Here is a 15,329-nt window from a genome sequence, read left to right on the forward strand (position 1 = left end):
ATTCTAGATTATACACAAAACAAACTCACACCATATTAAGATAGATAACGCCAATAAGAATAATTAGAACCATCGCTAATATGATATAATGAGTTAGATCGACATAAATTTTTAAAACAGAATATTAATCATTAACTAAATAAAATATATAGAAGCCAAATAAATAGCAACAAATTCAAATAAAATAATTACTCATCATCAGAGTCTTCAAATATAGGCCCCGATCCAAAATTTGGTACGGTTTGATCAATACCAAACACCAAAGGATATGATCCGTATCTATCAACAGATACATCACTACCCTTAGCAATATAACTAAACAACAAATAGACACTGCTGTAACTCCTAGCTTTGCTTCCAATCTCAGTCCTCTACATCAAAAAAAAAAAAAAAAAAAAAAAACCCCAAAAATAAGTAGACAATAGAAAACAAACAAATAATTTAGAAAACACGAAGACATCTATAATAATAGGACATAGGATCTAACAAATACGTAAACTACACACAACATACCTCTTTCAAAATATTCGGTCGCAATGAATACTTCAGCCAACTCAAAACCTTTACAAACAAACAAAACAATTAAAATCATACCTTATAGAATGGTAAGATATTCTGATGTCTATATATACAAGTCATGACACATAAGACAATAAGAGAACAAACATACATGCTTACAAAAGCCCACGCGATCCGTAAAACACGACGGAGCAACAACTCTTCTACGCCAATCCCGTGTGGTCTAAAACATCAGAGAAACAAATATATAAATTAAACATAAAACGATTATTACGTTACATAATAAATACACAAGATTCGACAAAATACCTTATTAAAATAAAACATATCATTCGTGCATCTTCGGGAGAAGGAAACACCAGCGGTTACCTAAGCCAACGGTACGAAATAAGAATAACCCGTAACATTTGATTATCGCGAAATATATATACAAAAAACAAAAGCCAAATCATCATTTAAAAGTTAGAAAATTAATATCAAACTAAAACCGATCCACAATAACCAACATATTAGATACAAATAAGAGAAATACCTGTTTCCAATAAACCGACACAAACCGAGATATGAGTTCATCGAGTACCTTCAAAATCACGGTAAGATGAAAATCAAACAATAAGATGTCAAACCTTGTACATAAACTCAAAACTATTTGACAATTTAATTATAAATCAATACTAAAAAATAAAACGCAATAAAATCGCATATAAAAGTATATACGATAACAGGAAGAAACACATAAATGTATATGGGTAAATAAATATAAAAATATACAAATTAAAACTATAGAAGTACCTCCCCAAACCTCGCTCTTTGCTCGTCAACACCACCTTCGTCAGAAAGCTTTGTCGATGGAACCTCCCACGTTATACAAAACTGAAACACACACCAAAAACAACAAATTAGCAAAACAATAAATCATCGAATAATGCAAAAAAATAAAACAAACAACACAAACAATATGCACACGACCTTTAAAGGTCCATAAAAACAATATTTGCATGACAAACAACTCGATTCATCAGAATCGTAGTAGCTATATAAAAAAACCATAACGGTGAAAACTATCTAATGGCCACAGAAAAATAATACCTAATCCTCTGGCCGATCAACAATATATATAGCTTTAAGATTAGGGCAAACACCAATCATTATCTTAAGAAATTTTACTTTTTAATTAGAAACAAAATCAGAAAACTAACAAAAACGAATTTTAACTGCTAAATTATAGAATTATCCAAAAAATTAACAAATAAATTTAAGCTAAGATTCCATAATCATTAAAGTCGAGATATTATGACCTCCATATCCCCAGCGATCATACTATAAAATAAAAAAAATTAAGGGTGATTAAGACTAATCATCACAAAACACGATTAGACTTATATACCCTTAACAACTAAGAACAAAAATTTTCGAATTAAGGGTGTTTAGGACATTATAATAGAGATCAACACACGATTAGACTTATATACCCCTAATTACGAAGAAGGAGAAATTTCGAGAAGAACAATTCATTAAGGGTGTTTAGGACAAATCATTCTAACTTTTAACCACAGGCCTCCAATGCCCTAACTTTCAATATGGTGCGTTTCTACTTCTCAAATAATTATTGTAGAGATTGGTAACCGGAATTAGAGGGTCATATCTAAAGTTTCCCAAGTGCATTTGATTAATCCCCTATATATTAATAGAGAAACATTTTTTTAAAAAAAACTTACCATCATGTATTATTAACAAGATTGTCACGCTGATGTGTCGCTCTCACAATAATTTGGCTTCTATTTAGATAATTACCCAAGATTTATTAGACTATTTACAGAATTTGTCATTAGTCTCATACATCCATATATCCCATTAATAATTAAAAACATACACTTTTTGTTTATCTTATATTACTATATTTTTATATTTATAATTTTCTTTATATACATTTATATAAATTTTCTTTAGCGGATGGGTAAACAATTTTTTTATTTATATTTATATTTATATTTATGTTTATATTTAAATGATAAAATATATACATTTGGTTCAAGAATCTCGAATTCAAAACTACAAAATCTTTACATCTTTCATAAATTTTTTACTTAAATAAATAAGATAATCTTCTTTCTATATATGTTACGAATACTTAAAATCCTATTTTTTGGAGGAGTTCTAACTTTTCGAAGAAAAACATTATAACCACATTTGTATATAAACCAAAATCTGGCCACATTATAACCATTTCGTAAATAATCCATTCATAATCTAAGAATCTTAGATTAGGAACACTACAAAATCTTAGCTTGGAAACTATCAAATCTCATCTTTGCTAAATTTTGGATTTCTTATACTTATTAAAAAAAAAAATTCTTTTTATACTACAAAATCTCGAAATCTTTAAAACATACGGAAAGACATATTGCCATAAATGGTAACATTTCGTCAATACTTGTTTATTACGTTGAAGCTTTATTCAAGGTTCAAATATTTCACGGGTAAAACATATTCTTATATGAAATAGTCCCAAATCTGAATAATAAAAAAAAAATTGTAACATGTTTTGTTTTACACAAACGGATCTTGGATCCCGAATAATAATTTTAATCATAATAATTTTACTTGAATCACTTGATTGTTATATAGTTTGTGAGTATTATGCGCATAAAAAAAGTGCGTTTGTGGAAATAACTCCAAGTGACAAGTGAAACGCACGTTTTCTTGCGTTTTGCCTTATCTTATCTCATCGTCAAAAACGTTTTTATGGAAAGAGACAGAGCGCGAAGTAATTCTGTCCACTTCCTCTGATTCTGAGCTTGAAGCTTTTTTTTAGAAAATCTTTTAATTATTTTTTTTCAATTAAAAAATGTATTATCATCACCATTGTCAAAGTCCATGCTCTAGAATCTTTGGTCGTTTTTATCATCTTTCTCTGTCTCTCGTCGACCTATCCAATGGCGGATTCCAAGGAGCTTGGCTCGGCGAGCCGGCGAATCTCCGTCGTCACCAACCATCTCATCCCTATTGGATTCAATCCAACTCGTGTTGACTCAGTGGAACTCTGTAGTGCTTCGTCGATGGATGATAGTTTCCATAAGGTTCACGGTGAAGTTCCGACCCACGAAGCCGTTTGGAAAAAAGCTGAGTTCTTTGTTGACGGAGATAATAAGGAGTTTGTTGACATTATTTATGAGAAAGCCCTTGATGAAGGCATTGCAAAGGTTTGTGCTTGTTAAGTGTTTGATGAAATTCATGAGAGAGTTATGTATTTGGTGGAGTGGGTTTTGAATTGCATAGTTTTTTGTTTTTGGAGTTTATATAGATTACTATTAATCGGCCAGAGAGAAGAAATGCGTTCCGGCCTCTGACTGTGAAGGAGCTTATGCGTGCGTTTAATGATGCTAGAGATGACAGCTCTGTAGGAGTCATCATACTCACTGGCAAGGTAAAGTTCTTAGTATTTGGTGTTTCTTTTTCGACAACGGTTAGTAATTAAGTTGATATGTATTCGTTATATGCTCTAAAAATGTAATAGAACCATCTCAAAGCTAATTCGTGAATGTGGATGAACATTGAAGATGGAGTCTAGGAAGAAAAATATGGATTTAGGTTATGTTACTTAAGTCAATATCTAGCTATGAGCTTTGTGTTGAGTCACCGGCAAGGTAAAGTTCTTAGTATTTGGTGTTTCTTTGTCGACAACGGTTAGTAATTAAGTTGATATGTATTCGTTATATGCTCTGAAGCAGTAAAAATGTAATAGAACCATGTCAAAGTTAATTCATGAATGTGGATGAACATTGAAGATGGAGTGTAGGAAGAAAAATATGGATTTAGGTTATGTTACTTAAGTCAGTGTCTAGCTATGAGTTGAGGACAATTGACTAAGAGTTCGATACTATTTTTCTGTTTTTGATATTTGTTAGTGAAACGATTGTTCTGAATAGTGACATTGATGGTTTAGGGAACAAAAGCATTTTGCAGTGGTGGTGATCAGGCGTTAAGAACACAAGACGGTTATGCTGATCCCAATGATGTTGGCCGCCTTAATGTTCTTGATCTTCAGGTATGTCTTTGATCGACAAGACAAAGATAAAAGTGTGGATATCCTTATCCTAATCAGATTCGTGTATTTGCCACTTTCCTTCTCAGATTCAAATCCGCAGATTGCCAAAGCCAGTTATCGCGATGGTAAGAACTTTCAAACAACTGCTAGTTTACTCTATGCATCTTTGTACTGATCTTGGATCGACTAGCTCTGTTACCGTTCATCTATGCCCGTGGGTAGAGAGCATGTATTGTGGCTAATCTCTTTGCTTTTGGACTGAGTCAGGTTGCTGGTTATGCTGTTGGAGGGGGACATATCTTGCACATGGTCTGCGATCTAACAATTGCAGCTGATAATGCTATTTTTGGTCAAACGGGTCCTAAGGTTCTCTCCCTCTAGCCTCTGTTTCATCCTTAAATTCAATGTGTCTGTGTAGTAGGAACCAGAGTTATTACTAATCCCCATTGATCAACTGGATTGGCTTGATGTCTGCAGGTTGGAAGTTTTGATGCTGGTTATGGAAGTTCCATCATGTCTCGTCTGGTAATTGCTCGATATAACTGAATAATTCTGCGATGCAATAGCCAAAATCTTAACAAACATGGGCTGATAATAGGTTGGTCCAAAAAAGGCACGAGAAATGTGGTTTATGACGAGGTTCTACACAGCTTCTGAAGCAGAGAAAATGGGACTTATCAATACAGTTGTACCGGTAAAGTTTACCAGTAGACCCCATACTGTGTCACAGATTCACAAATAAATCATTCTTTTTGTTGGTAATTGTTTTGTTCCTTCACTGATAACTGTTTTCTGTTCCAGCTAGAGATGTTGGAGAAAGAAACTGTGAAATGGTGCAGAGAAATCTTACGGAACAGTCCAACTGCAATCCGAGTGCTTAAGGCAGCACTCAATGCTGTTGACGATGGCCATGCCGGACTTCAGGTACCTCCTTCAACCTGATACGATCCAAATGTTTTAAGCAAAACCTTCCTTTTAACCCAAGCCTCTTTCTAGAGAATTAGGTTAATTGTTGGAGGTTGGTTTCTTATTAATTAATAGAGACCCTTATATAGGTCTTGATACAACTTAATCATAACCCTAATGCATAATTGAAAACACTTTAACATAAAAAAGAAAACCAAATTCATAAATAAAACACCAAAACTAATTAATTAAAACGTCATAACTGTGGCCTAATCAACCTAACCATAGTCACGTATCACAACCAACTTGCTTAGTCTCTTTCCGTTCTAAAGGAACAAAATCCTACAGTCAAAGTCACAAAGTCACTGTAGTAACAGATTTTGATAGGTTCAGTTTTTATGCAACCTACTAGCATGCAGTTAAGGGATTTACAAACTTTTCTTGGTGCAGGGACTCGGTGGCGATGCGACACTCTTATTCTATGGAACCGAAGAAGCTATTGAAGGAAGAACTGCTTATATGCAACGCCGACCACCGGACTTCTCTAAATTTCCCCGGCGACCTTAAACTCACTTCTAGCTCAGTTCAGGTGGTTTCATTACAGCATTTGTCATCATTCCAATCCAAGTCCTTTTTTCATTTGTTTTGTTTTGTTTACCAAACTATGAATAATGATTTTACGAATATAAATTTCAATTCATAAAAACGGGAAACGTTCAACATAAAAAAAACTCAGCATTACCACAAAAAGATTGAAAAACATAAGGAAACACCCAGAGTTCAAGAGGTCAGAAAAGCCTTGCCTCCCAAGGAAAGAAAATTCATCAGAAAAAACCCCTAACTAGTGACAGATACCAGGGTGAGAAACTAACGTTCTCCATAACCAAATTCTGATTTCTAGAGATAAAAAAGATGAAAAATATAATTTTAAAAAAGCATACAAATCCAAAAAGCAATCTTTTGGTTAGTATAATATATATTAATCTTATATATTTTTCAACTTTGTATCACGTTTTCATCAGAAAACCCTAATCAATATTCTGAAACCCTATTCTCTCAATTATGTCTTCCACCCAAACTGATGAAAATCAAGAAACAAACGTAAGTATCATATATCCTTTTATTCATTCATCACCTCATGTGTAACTCTTTGAATATTTTTCATGGCATCGTTTTTTTCTTTTCATTATGTATTGTTTTGCTTTTTGATTGAACATATGTCTTTAGAATATTAACGACCAGTTTGGAATTGATTTGAGTTGGAGCTGTGTTAAAAATCGTTTGGATACCTTAAAGAAATTTTATAATATTTGTAAAGGAAATCCGGGAAATCCGCGAATTCAACTTTATTTGCAGTTTGTCCCATTATTTGATGCAATTTTTGTGTTAAAGCAGATGCATAAAGTATTATCTTGTTGCAAAATTTCTTTATTTTTGAATAATTATTTAGTACTTTATTTATGGTTTTAATTATTAAGCATGTTCAATTTTTCTAATATTATCATAATAGTATATTGGTGTTTTTATTTCTTTTTTTTTGTAATATTTCTTATTTATTTTGGTCATTTTTTATTTAACTGCTACTGCAACCGCTGATTTACCAGTCATAAAACTCCCGCAAACGCTACCATTTTCAAACGCTAAACCAGCCGTTCAAAATGCTTGGTAACGCTTGAAGCCACAACCGCCCGCTTTCGCAAATTCCCGCAGCCGCAACCGCAACCGCTGCGTTTAAACCAGTTAGGCCCTTAATCTCTTATTTTTAGCACCTAGCAATTTTCGAACATCGCTAGCAACTACTTTGGGCCAGCTTCACTCTTAGGCCAGTCAACAAACTTCGAGCCCAGTTAAAAACCCATCCACAGTCATTCCATTTCCGATTCAACTGAACCAACCTCTACAATTTATTTGTAATTGGACTAGAAGTTAAACCTCTAAAGTCTCAACCATTAGTCAACAAAACAAAACATAAAAACTATAATTATCAATCAAATCAAGTACATATGCAGCAGCAGCTTTGTGGTGACGTTTTCGTGGGCTGAAAGTGAAGTTTGGAAATGATTGAAACGACGGAACGAAATGAGCAGAGGAACTCGTTGGGAAGTGAAGAGTGCTACACACTAAAGAAAGATAATCTTGATACAAATAAACAATTATACTGAATATATATTTATAAAAATATGAAATTTTGTAAACTAGACTTATGTTCATGATATTAAAAATCTAGATATTATAGTCCACAATTACAAAGGGCAATTTTCAAAAATGCTGTTTAAGTCCAAATTTCAATTTGCAAATTAATGAAAAAAAAAATTCAGGCTGATGAGATTCCTTTTGTTATAATTCTAAATGTCTACCTGAAAATAGTTAAATATTGATATACACACATACTATATAGAGGCTTTTAAGAGAGGCTTTTTTAGCTTCAGCTATGAGCTATATAGATGTAATTATGAACTTCATTAGCTTTTTTAATTCTAGACCACTCACAATAGTATATGTGTGGGTATAGGTGTTAATAAATTTATATTGTTATAATAAAAGAGAAAGATGTCCAACCAAAAAAAAATAAAAGAGAGAGAAGAGAGAGATAAAGAGAAGATAAATGATTCTCCACTCATAACGCGCCACGTGGCCGTAACACCCGAGTCTTATGTAACACCCGAATGCAACATCTTCAGCCACTGTTTGCTTATTTTCGAATTTTTTAATCCTCACACCCCACAAAAAAATATGTCACTGTGGTTGCTCTAACATGCACTTGAGCTACATCATTTCATCTCAAACGATTACTTCTCTCAATATATACGAGCCCTTGTAATATCTTTGCATATCGCTAAGTAGAAACTCACTTAACCTTACTACTTCTCTTTTCATTCTCTATCTCCTCCACTCTTGTCTTGTCTCAAATAAGAAAATGAGAGGTACCAAGAAGCATGTTGTCACTAGAGCCTCTCCTTCTCTTGCTATTGTTGAGGTGAAGCCTCATGACCAAAAAGATGCTGTTCCTATTGAAGCACCGATTGTATCTTCTTACAATGATCAGATCAGGCCACTGCTTGACACTGTGGACAGGCTAAGGAACCTGAATGTGATGAGAGAAGGGATCCAGCTTCCCACCATTGTTGTGGTTGGAGACCAGTCGTCGGGGAAGTCAAGTGTTCTTGAGTCCTTGGCAGGAATCAGTTTGCCTCGTGGGCAAGGAATCTGCACTAGGGTTCCTCTTGTCATGAGGCTCCAGCGAAGCTCTAGCCCTGAACCTGAAATCTGGCTGGAGTATAATGACAAAGTTGTTCAGACGGATGAGGAACACATAGCTAATGCTATATGTGATGCGACTGATGTGATTGCTGGTACGTTCTGCATCTCTCCCTTCCGTACTGTTGAATATTTAGTTTTAACCTACAAGAAAGATTCTGAAAATGAAAATGACACCTTTATCTTATACATGCCCATCCAAAACAAACTTGTCACTGACACAGAAGTTCCCTGAAACTAGATGTGCATATATCACTGAATGCTAAAGCTAGAGGTGTTAATAGGGTTTTGTAACTCCTAGTGGGTCTTTAGTGATCTGTTTTTTTTTTGTTTTTTTCATGCTGTTACACTAGTTTTGCTATCTGATAAAACGTGAGAGTCTTGTAATGTTGAGACTAACCAGTTGAAGTCTTGATTTTGATAAGTACTTGTGAACACTATGTTGCAGGATCTGGCAAAGGGGTTTCAGACACACCCCTTACGCTCCATGTGAAGAAGGCTGGTGTTCCAGATATTACCATGGTTGATCTCCCTGGGATAACCCGGGTTCCTGTGAACGGACAGCCTGAAAACATCTATGAACAGATTTCCGGGATGGTTATGAAGTACATCGACCCACAGGAATCCATCATCCTCAATGTTCTGTCAGCCACAGTTGATTTTACAACTTGTGAGTCCATACGTATGTCTAAGCAAGTTGATAAAACAGGCGAAGGAACTCTGGCTGTTGTCACCAAGGCAGACATGGCTCCTGAAGGGCTCCTGCAGAAAGTAACTGCAGATGATGTGAGTATTGGACTTGGTTATGTCTGTGTCAGAAACCGAATCGGAGAAGAGACGTATGAAGAAGCTCGAATGCAAGAAGAGTTACTTTTTAGGAATCATCCAATGCTAAGCTTGATCGATGATGACATTGTGGGCATCCCTGTTTTAGCTCACAAGTTGACGCAGATCCAGGGAATGATGATATCCCGATGTTTGCCTGAAATCGAAAGGAAAATCAACGAGAAAATGGAGATCAGTGTCCTCGAGTTTAATAAGCTTCCAATAGTGATGGCTTCAACTGGGGAAGCATTGATGGCTCTAATGGATGTCATTGGTTCCGCCAAAGAGTCTCTCTTAAGAATTCTCGTCCAAGGAGATTTCTCTGAATACCCCGATGATCAAAACATGCATTGTACTGCCCGCTTGGCTGAAATGTTGAACGGGTTCTCAGATAATCTGCAAGCACAATCTCAGGTCGCTTCAGAGTTCTTGATGGACGAAATTAAAATTTTAGAAGAGTGCAAATGCATCGGATTGCCTAATTTTATACCAAGATCTTCTTTCTTAGCTATCCTTTCACAACATGTGGATGGAATTCATGCCAAGCCGGTTGAGTTCATCAAAGAGATATGGGACTACATTGAAGTTGTTCTCTCGTCTGTCATTACCAAGTATTCTGACAACTTTCCACAGATCCAATCCTCCATCAAAAGGGCTGGTTGTAATCTAATGAGCAAGACTAAGGAACGTTCAGTGAACAGAGTAATTGAGATCGTTGAGATGGAGAAGCTTACCGATTACACATGTAGCCCAGATTACATGACTTCTTGGACTCAGAAGACAACTTCACAGCAAAACTTCATCAATTGGATTTGGGAATGTGAAGATCTTTAACTGACTACTTCTCTTTAACTGGATTGTATTGTATTGCACGATGAGGAGAAACCTGACTACTTCTCTTTAACTGGATTTGGGAATGTGAAGATCTCGCATCTACGACATTATCACGCTCATTTGCTGCAACAAGCGTTTGATATGAAGATGAGGATCACATCGTACTGGACAATCGTCCTGCGAAGGATTGTGGATAATCTTGCTCTGTTTCTTCAGTTTTCTGTGAAGAATCTGGTCAATAGTCAGTTTCAGAAGGAGATAGTTGCGGAAATGGTGGATACAAGAGCTGGCGGAGGAATTGAGAGGATGCTGGAGGAGTCTCCGTCGGTTGCGAGCAAGAGGGAGAAGCTGAAGAACTGTATCAAGCTTCTGAAGGAGTCCAAGGACGTTGTGGCGGCGATCGTTGATCAGAATTCTGGGTACGGAGATCGTTGATCGATTGCTTCTTCCGTCGAGCTTTTGGTGAAGTCGGGTTATGGAGATCATTGATGTCGGGTCGGGTTCTCTGATGTTGAAGTTGGGCTTGGGCCTTTTGTAGTTTTTGAACATTTGAATTTTCTGGCCTCTTTTATGTTTTTAATCTCTTTGTATGGTATAATACTATAATGTAACAACGCTAAGCTAAACGTTATGTCGTCTTTACCGTTTGGAGTGAATTTAAGCTTCATCAAATATTTCATTATCGTACCAATTCTATTCATCTTTTTCTACTGATTCTTCTAATATTTTACCATTTAGATCCGCCTGTTATTATTACTAGAGGTGTTCAAAAATGGTGAATCCCAACCAATTCGAATTGTAGTAATATAGTTTTATTTTAGGTATTTTACATAAACTTTTGAGTATAATTTTTAAAGTATACATCAGGTCCGGATTCAGTTTGAGAAATATTCGACTAAGTCTGTAGCCGACAAATGTATATAAACATACATGTATTACATATAAATAATCTTTTATCGTTTTTGAGATTGGACTAGGTTAATATACTAAATTTGGTTAATAAAGCCCTTTTCTTTGAAAACAAATATCGTATAGTTCTTACGATTTTAAAGATGCAACAAAAATTGGACATGGTTTAACTTCCGTTAAAAGTTAAAACCGTTAAGGACTTTGTTGAACCACCATAGATCGAGAGTTTGTGATCAAAACTCTCGTCCCATTTATCTCATGATTTTCCATGTTTTCTAAATCTTTCAACATGACCAAAGCAATATTCTTAGGTGTTAAAAAAAAGTCTAAAGTAATATTCTCGACTTATGAAAGTTTATATTGAAGTACTAATTTAGAATTGAGACTACAGTCTTTATGGCCAAACTAGATTGTCTATCTTCTGTTTTTTATTCTGGGTCTGTTAATCAGCCTTTATGGCTCCAAAAACTTTTCTGTAATGATCCTTTGAATTAATAAAAGTTTGTTTGACGAAAAAAAGAGAGTCTAGAGTCTTTATTTAACGGGAACACCACACACACATAAACGTTAAGCTTTTTTACTAGCTTAGCGTTAATTACCTATCAGTTGCTACCACACAAATTGATTAAAAACATAAACGAAAAAATCCGAAAACTCAGAAAACACAAAAGCCCAACTCCTAAAAAGCCCAACCTAAAACCCGACCCGACCCGACTACACCAAAGCGAGAATGAAGCTATCGATCAACCGTCAACGATCTCCAAACCCAGAGTTCTGATCAACAATGGCAGCCACAGCATCCTTACACTCCTTCAGAAGCTTGATACTGTTCTTCAGCTTCTCCCTCTTACTCGCCATCGACGGAGACTCCTCCAACATCTTCTCAACTTCTCCTCCGCCACTTGAATTCACCAATTCCTCCCCGATCTCCTTCTGTAATTGACTGTTCACAAGATTCTTCACAGAGAATTGAAGATACAGAGCCAGGCTATCCACAATCCTTCGTACGACGATTATCCAGTAAGATGTGATTCTAACCTTCATGTCAAACGCTTGCCTAAGCAATTGCGCATCATACTTCCTTAGATGCGAAATCTGAACAATTCCGAATCCAGATGCATTTAAGTTGCAGTTGTTCGAATTATTGCTATGTACAGCAGTGATGAAGCTTCCTTGCGCAGCAATCTTCTCGGTGTATACTGTCATATACTCAGGGTTACATGTGTAGTCGGTTAGTTTCTCCATCTCGATGATTTCGATTACTCTGCTCACAGATTGTTCCTTGATCTTGGTGATTAGATTCCGACCAGCTCTTTTGAGTGAGGATTGAATCTGTGGGAAGTTTTCAGAGTATTTGGTAAGAACAGATAATAGAACGCCTTCAATGTAGTCCCATGTCTCTTTGATGAACTCAACCGGCTTAGTATGAATTGCATCAATACGTTGTGAAAGGATAGCTATGAAGGCAGATCTTGGGATGAAATTAGGCAATCCGATAGATTTGCACTCTTCTAGTACTTTGATTTCATCCATCAAGAACTCATCCGTCACGTTTTGGGGGTGTGCTTGCAGATTGGCTGAGAATTGGCCCAACATATCCGCTAAACGCGCGGTTGAGTGCATGCATTGATCATCTGAAAATTCAGAAAAATCGCCTTGGACTAAAATTTTTATGAGTGATTCTTTGGTGGAACCAATGATACGCAGGAAAGTGAACAAAGCTTCCCTTGTAGATGTCATTACCTTTGGTAGCTTGTTCAACTCGGCGATACTGTTGTCCATTTTTTCATTGATTCTCTGTACGATATCTGGCAAACATCGGGTGATCATTGTCGCCTGGATTTGTGTTAACTTCTGAGCTAAAACCGGAATACCAACAATCTCATCGTCAATCATGGAAAGTGGATGCTTCTTGAAAAGCAACTCTTCTTGTAACCTAGCTTCTTCATAGGTTTCGTTTCCTATACGGTTCCTGACACAGACATAACCGAGTCCGATACTCACATCATTTGCAGTTACTTTGTGAAGGAGACCTTCTGGAGCTAAGTCGACTTTCGTCACAACAGCCAGAGTTCGTTCACCAGTTTTGTCAACTTGCCTAGACATACGGATGGATTCACAGGTGGTGAAATCAACTTGAGCTGATAGAACGTTGAGGATTATTGTTTCCTGAGGCTCAATGTACTTCATAATCATAGCAGAAATTTGCTCATATATATTTTCCGGCTGGCCATCAACAGCAATCCGGACAATCCCGGGGAGGTCAATCATGGTAAGATTTGGAACGCCAGCTTTCATCACATGGAGGGTCAAGGGAGTGTCTGAGACCCCTTTTCCAGATCCTGCAACACGAATTTTTACGATCATAATCACAATTTGCAACAATCCATCTGTTAGTATCAAGCATGCACCCTCATTGTAGTACTATGTAGAATCAGATTACTCAAGCCTCAACTAGGAGTCTCAAAATCAAAAACACATATTGGCTCTAATATTCAGGTATGCATACACAATTAGTTTCTGACTGCAGTCTTTTTCTACGAATCTATCTTGCAGCTTTATAACATATAACATACTTAGCACTCTGATAAAGGAAGTCAGAACTTACCAGCAATAGCATCGGTTGCTTTGCGAATAGCTTCAGCAATGTGCTCCTCGTCAGTTTTATCAACTTTATTCTTACCGTACAGTTCGTACTCAAGCCAGATCTCAGGTTCAAAGCTAGAGCTCTGCTGAAGCCTCATCACAAGAGGAACCCTAGTGCAGATTCCTTCCCCGCGAGGCAAACTGATTCTGGCCAGCGACTCGAGAACGCTAGACTTCCCATAGGACTGGTCTCCAACCACAACAATGGTGGGAAGCTGGATCCCTTCACTCATCACATTCAGGTTCCTCAACTTGTCAACAGTGTCAAGCAACGGCCTAATTCGGTCATCATAAGAAGATATAATTGGTGCTTTGATTTGGACATGGTGATGAGGACTTGTGTTGACAATAGCAAGAGAAGACATGCCAACGCTAGTTTCACACACTTCAAGCATCTTACCGTCTCCCATGGATTAAAAAAAACAAGAGACAAGTAGGAAAGAGATTGAGACAGAGAGACAGAGAAGAGAAGTTTTCGGGTGAGTGAGATTGTTGTTGGTACTGATAGTCTGTTATATATAGAGAGTAGCTTGTGGTGACGTTTGATGTTTTAAGAGATGGAAGTTTGAAGGTTGTTTTGATGTTTTAAGAAGTGGAAGTTTGAAGGTTGTGTTGTGTGCATGGTTTTTAGTACAAGAAAAAATGTAAATCACCTGACTGTTCGTGGAATATTTGGAGTTTACTCTTGGTTTTCGTATTAACATTTGTCTTAAAAAAAATTGAACCGAAATTTCTTAGTTGGATTACATTTGTGCAATAAATAAATTTTTAATGTAGATGGGAAACACAAACTCTGTATAAAAACTAAAAAGTAAAAACCATTCTATTTTTTCAAGTGTTCGTACTTTGTTTTTTTTTCTCAAGCCCATTCTCTGTATTTATCTCTAACAACTTAATTCATGTTGTTGAATCCACGACGCCTCAAATGAAAAATTCACTGACACACACACAAACACAAGATCTTACTTCGCACAAGCAAAGAAATAGACTTCATTACTCACACACAATTTGTCTGATCGACTATGTTGTTATATAAAGAACTTAACCAAAAGCCGTTGAACCTTTAACAACCTCGGTTTAACCTCAAATCGATATACTCTTACTCCAAACCCTCTCTCCATCTCATAAGCTTTCAACTTCCTCTAGCTCAATCTGAAGCTCTTCGTTAAGCGACTTCGTCGGCTTAACTAAGACCATTAATTTTCATATCGAACGCTTGTTGAAGCAAATGAGTGTGATTCTTTCGTTGATGTGAAATCTTCACATTCCCGAATCCAGATAAAGAGAAGCAGTAAAGTTTATTTTCATCGTGGAACACAGAACTGATGAAGCTTTGCTGTGTGTTAGATTGGAAATGTGGGAAGTTGTCAGAATATTTGGTAAT

At 36.2% G+C, this 15,329-nt stretch overlaps 4 protein-coding genes across 4 annotated transcripts; 3 read left to right on the top strand and 1 right to left on the bottom strand.

Moving 5' to 3' along the window:
* Positions 1-3,233: 3,233 nt before the first annotated feature.
* Positions 3,234-6,186, top strand: LOC9324198 (1,4-dihydroxy-2-naphthoyl-CoA synthase, peroxisomal). The gene is made up of 9 exons (XM_002886564.2): positions 3,234-3,722; positions 3,824-3,946; positions 4,466-4,567; positions 4,654-4,692; positions 4,835-4,933; positions 5,045-5,092; positions 5,166-5,261; positions 5,369-5,491; positions 5,924-6,186. The coding sequence occupies exons 1-9, from the start codon at positions 3,456-3,458 to the stop codon at positions 6,038-6,040; spliced, it is 1,014 nt and encodes a 337-aa protein (XP_002886610.1). The 5' UTR covers positions 3,234-3,455; the 3' UTR covers positions 6,041-6,186.
* A 2,204-nt stretch (positions 6,187-8,390) lies between these two features.
* Positions 8,391-10,390, top strand: LOC9322677 (dynamin-related protein 4C). The gene is made up of 2 exons (XM_021035069.1): positions 8,391-8,826; positions 9,180-10,390. The coding sequence occupies exons 1-2, from the start codon at positions 8,391-8,393 to the stop codon at positions 10,388-10,390; spliced, it is 1,647 nt and encodes a 548-aa protein (XP_020890728.1).
* Positions 10,280-11,033, top strand: LOC110231094 (dynamin-related protein 4C-like). Its single transcript, XM_021035924.1, has one exon. The coding sequence runs from the start codon at positions 10,532-10,534 to the stop codon at positions 10,823-10,825; it is 294 nt and encodes a 97-aa protein (XP_020891583.1). The 5' UTR covers positions 10,280-10,531; the 3' UTR covers positions 10,826-11,033.
* An 849-nt stretch (positions 11,034-11,882) lies between these two features.
* On the bottom strand, positions 11,883-14,355 carry LOC9322678 (dynamin-related protein 4C). The gene is made up of 2 exons (XM_002888089.2): positions 13,908-14,355; positions 11,883-13,641 (listed from the first exon to the last, which is right to left on the bottom strand). The coding sequence occupies exons 1-2, from the start codon at positions 14,353-14,355 to the stop codon at positions 12,050-12,052; spliced, it is 2,040 nt and encodes a 679-aa protein (XP_002888135.1). The 3' UTR covers positions 11,883-12,049.
* Between the last annotated feature and the right edge of the window lie 974 nt (positions 14,356-15,329).

The sequence above is a fragment of the Arabidopsis lyrata genome, assembly GCF_000004255.2.
Source record: "Arabidopsis lyrata subsp. lyrata unplaced genomic scaffold ARALYscaffold_2, whole genome shotgun sequence".
Taxonomy (NCBI): domain Eukaryota; kingdom Viridiplantae; phylum Streptophyta; class Magnoliopsida; order Brassicales; family Brassicaceae; genus Arabidopsis; species Arabidopsis lyrata.

What these genes read in the sequence shown, in the direction of transcription:
- LOC9322678 (XM_002888089.2), bottom strand. Translation starts at nt 14,355, where the DNA reads ATGGGAGACGGTAAGATGCTTGAAGTGTGTGAAACTAGCGTTGGCATG. An exon ending in AGCAACCGATGCTATTGCTG is followed by an intron (nt 13,642 to 13,907) that starts GTAAGTTCTGAC and finishes TTCGTGTTGCAG; the next exon opens with GATCTGGAAAAGGGGTCTCA.
- LOC9324198 (XM_002886564.2), top strand. Translation starts at nt 3,456, where the DNA reads ATGGCGGATTCCAAGGAGCTTGGCTCGGCGAGCCGGCGAATCTCCGTC. An exon ending in TTGATGAAGGCATTGCAAAG is followed by an intron (nt 3,723 to 3,823) that starts GTTTGTGCTTGT and finishes GAGTTTATATAG; the next exon opens with ATTACTATTAATCGGCCAGA. An exon ending in ATGGCCATGCCGGACTTCAG is followed by an intron (nt 5,492 to 5,923) that starts GTACCTCCTTCA and finishes TTCTTGGTGCAG; the next exon opens with GGACTCGGTGGCGATGCGAC.
- LOC9322677 (XM_021035069.1), top strand. Translation starts at nt 8,391, where the DNA reads ATGAGAGGTACCAAGAAGCATGTTGTCACTAGAGCCTCTCCTTCTCTT. An exon ending in TGCGACTGATGTGATTGCTG is followed by an intron (nt 8,827 to 9,179) that starts GTACGTTCTGCA and finishes ACTATGTTGCAG; the next exon opens with GATCTGGCAAAGGGGTTTCA.
- LOC110231094 (XM_021035924.1), top strand. Translation starts at nt 10,532, where the DNA reads ATGAAGATGAGGATCACATCGTACTGGACAATCGTCCTGCGAAGGATT.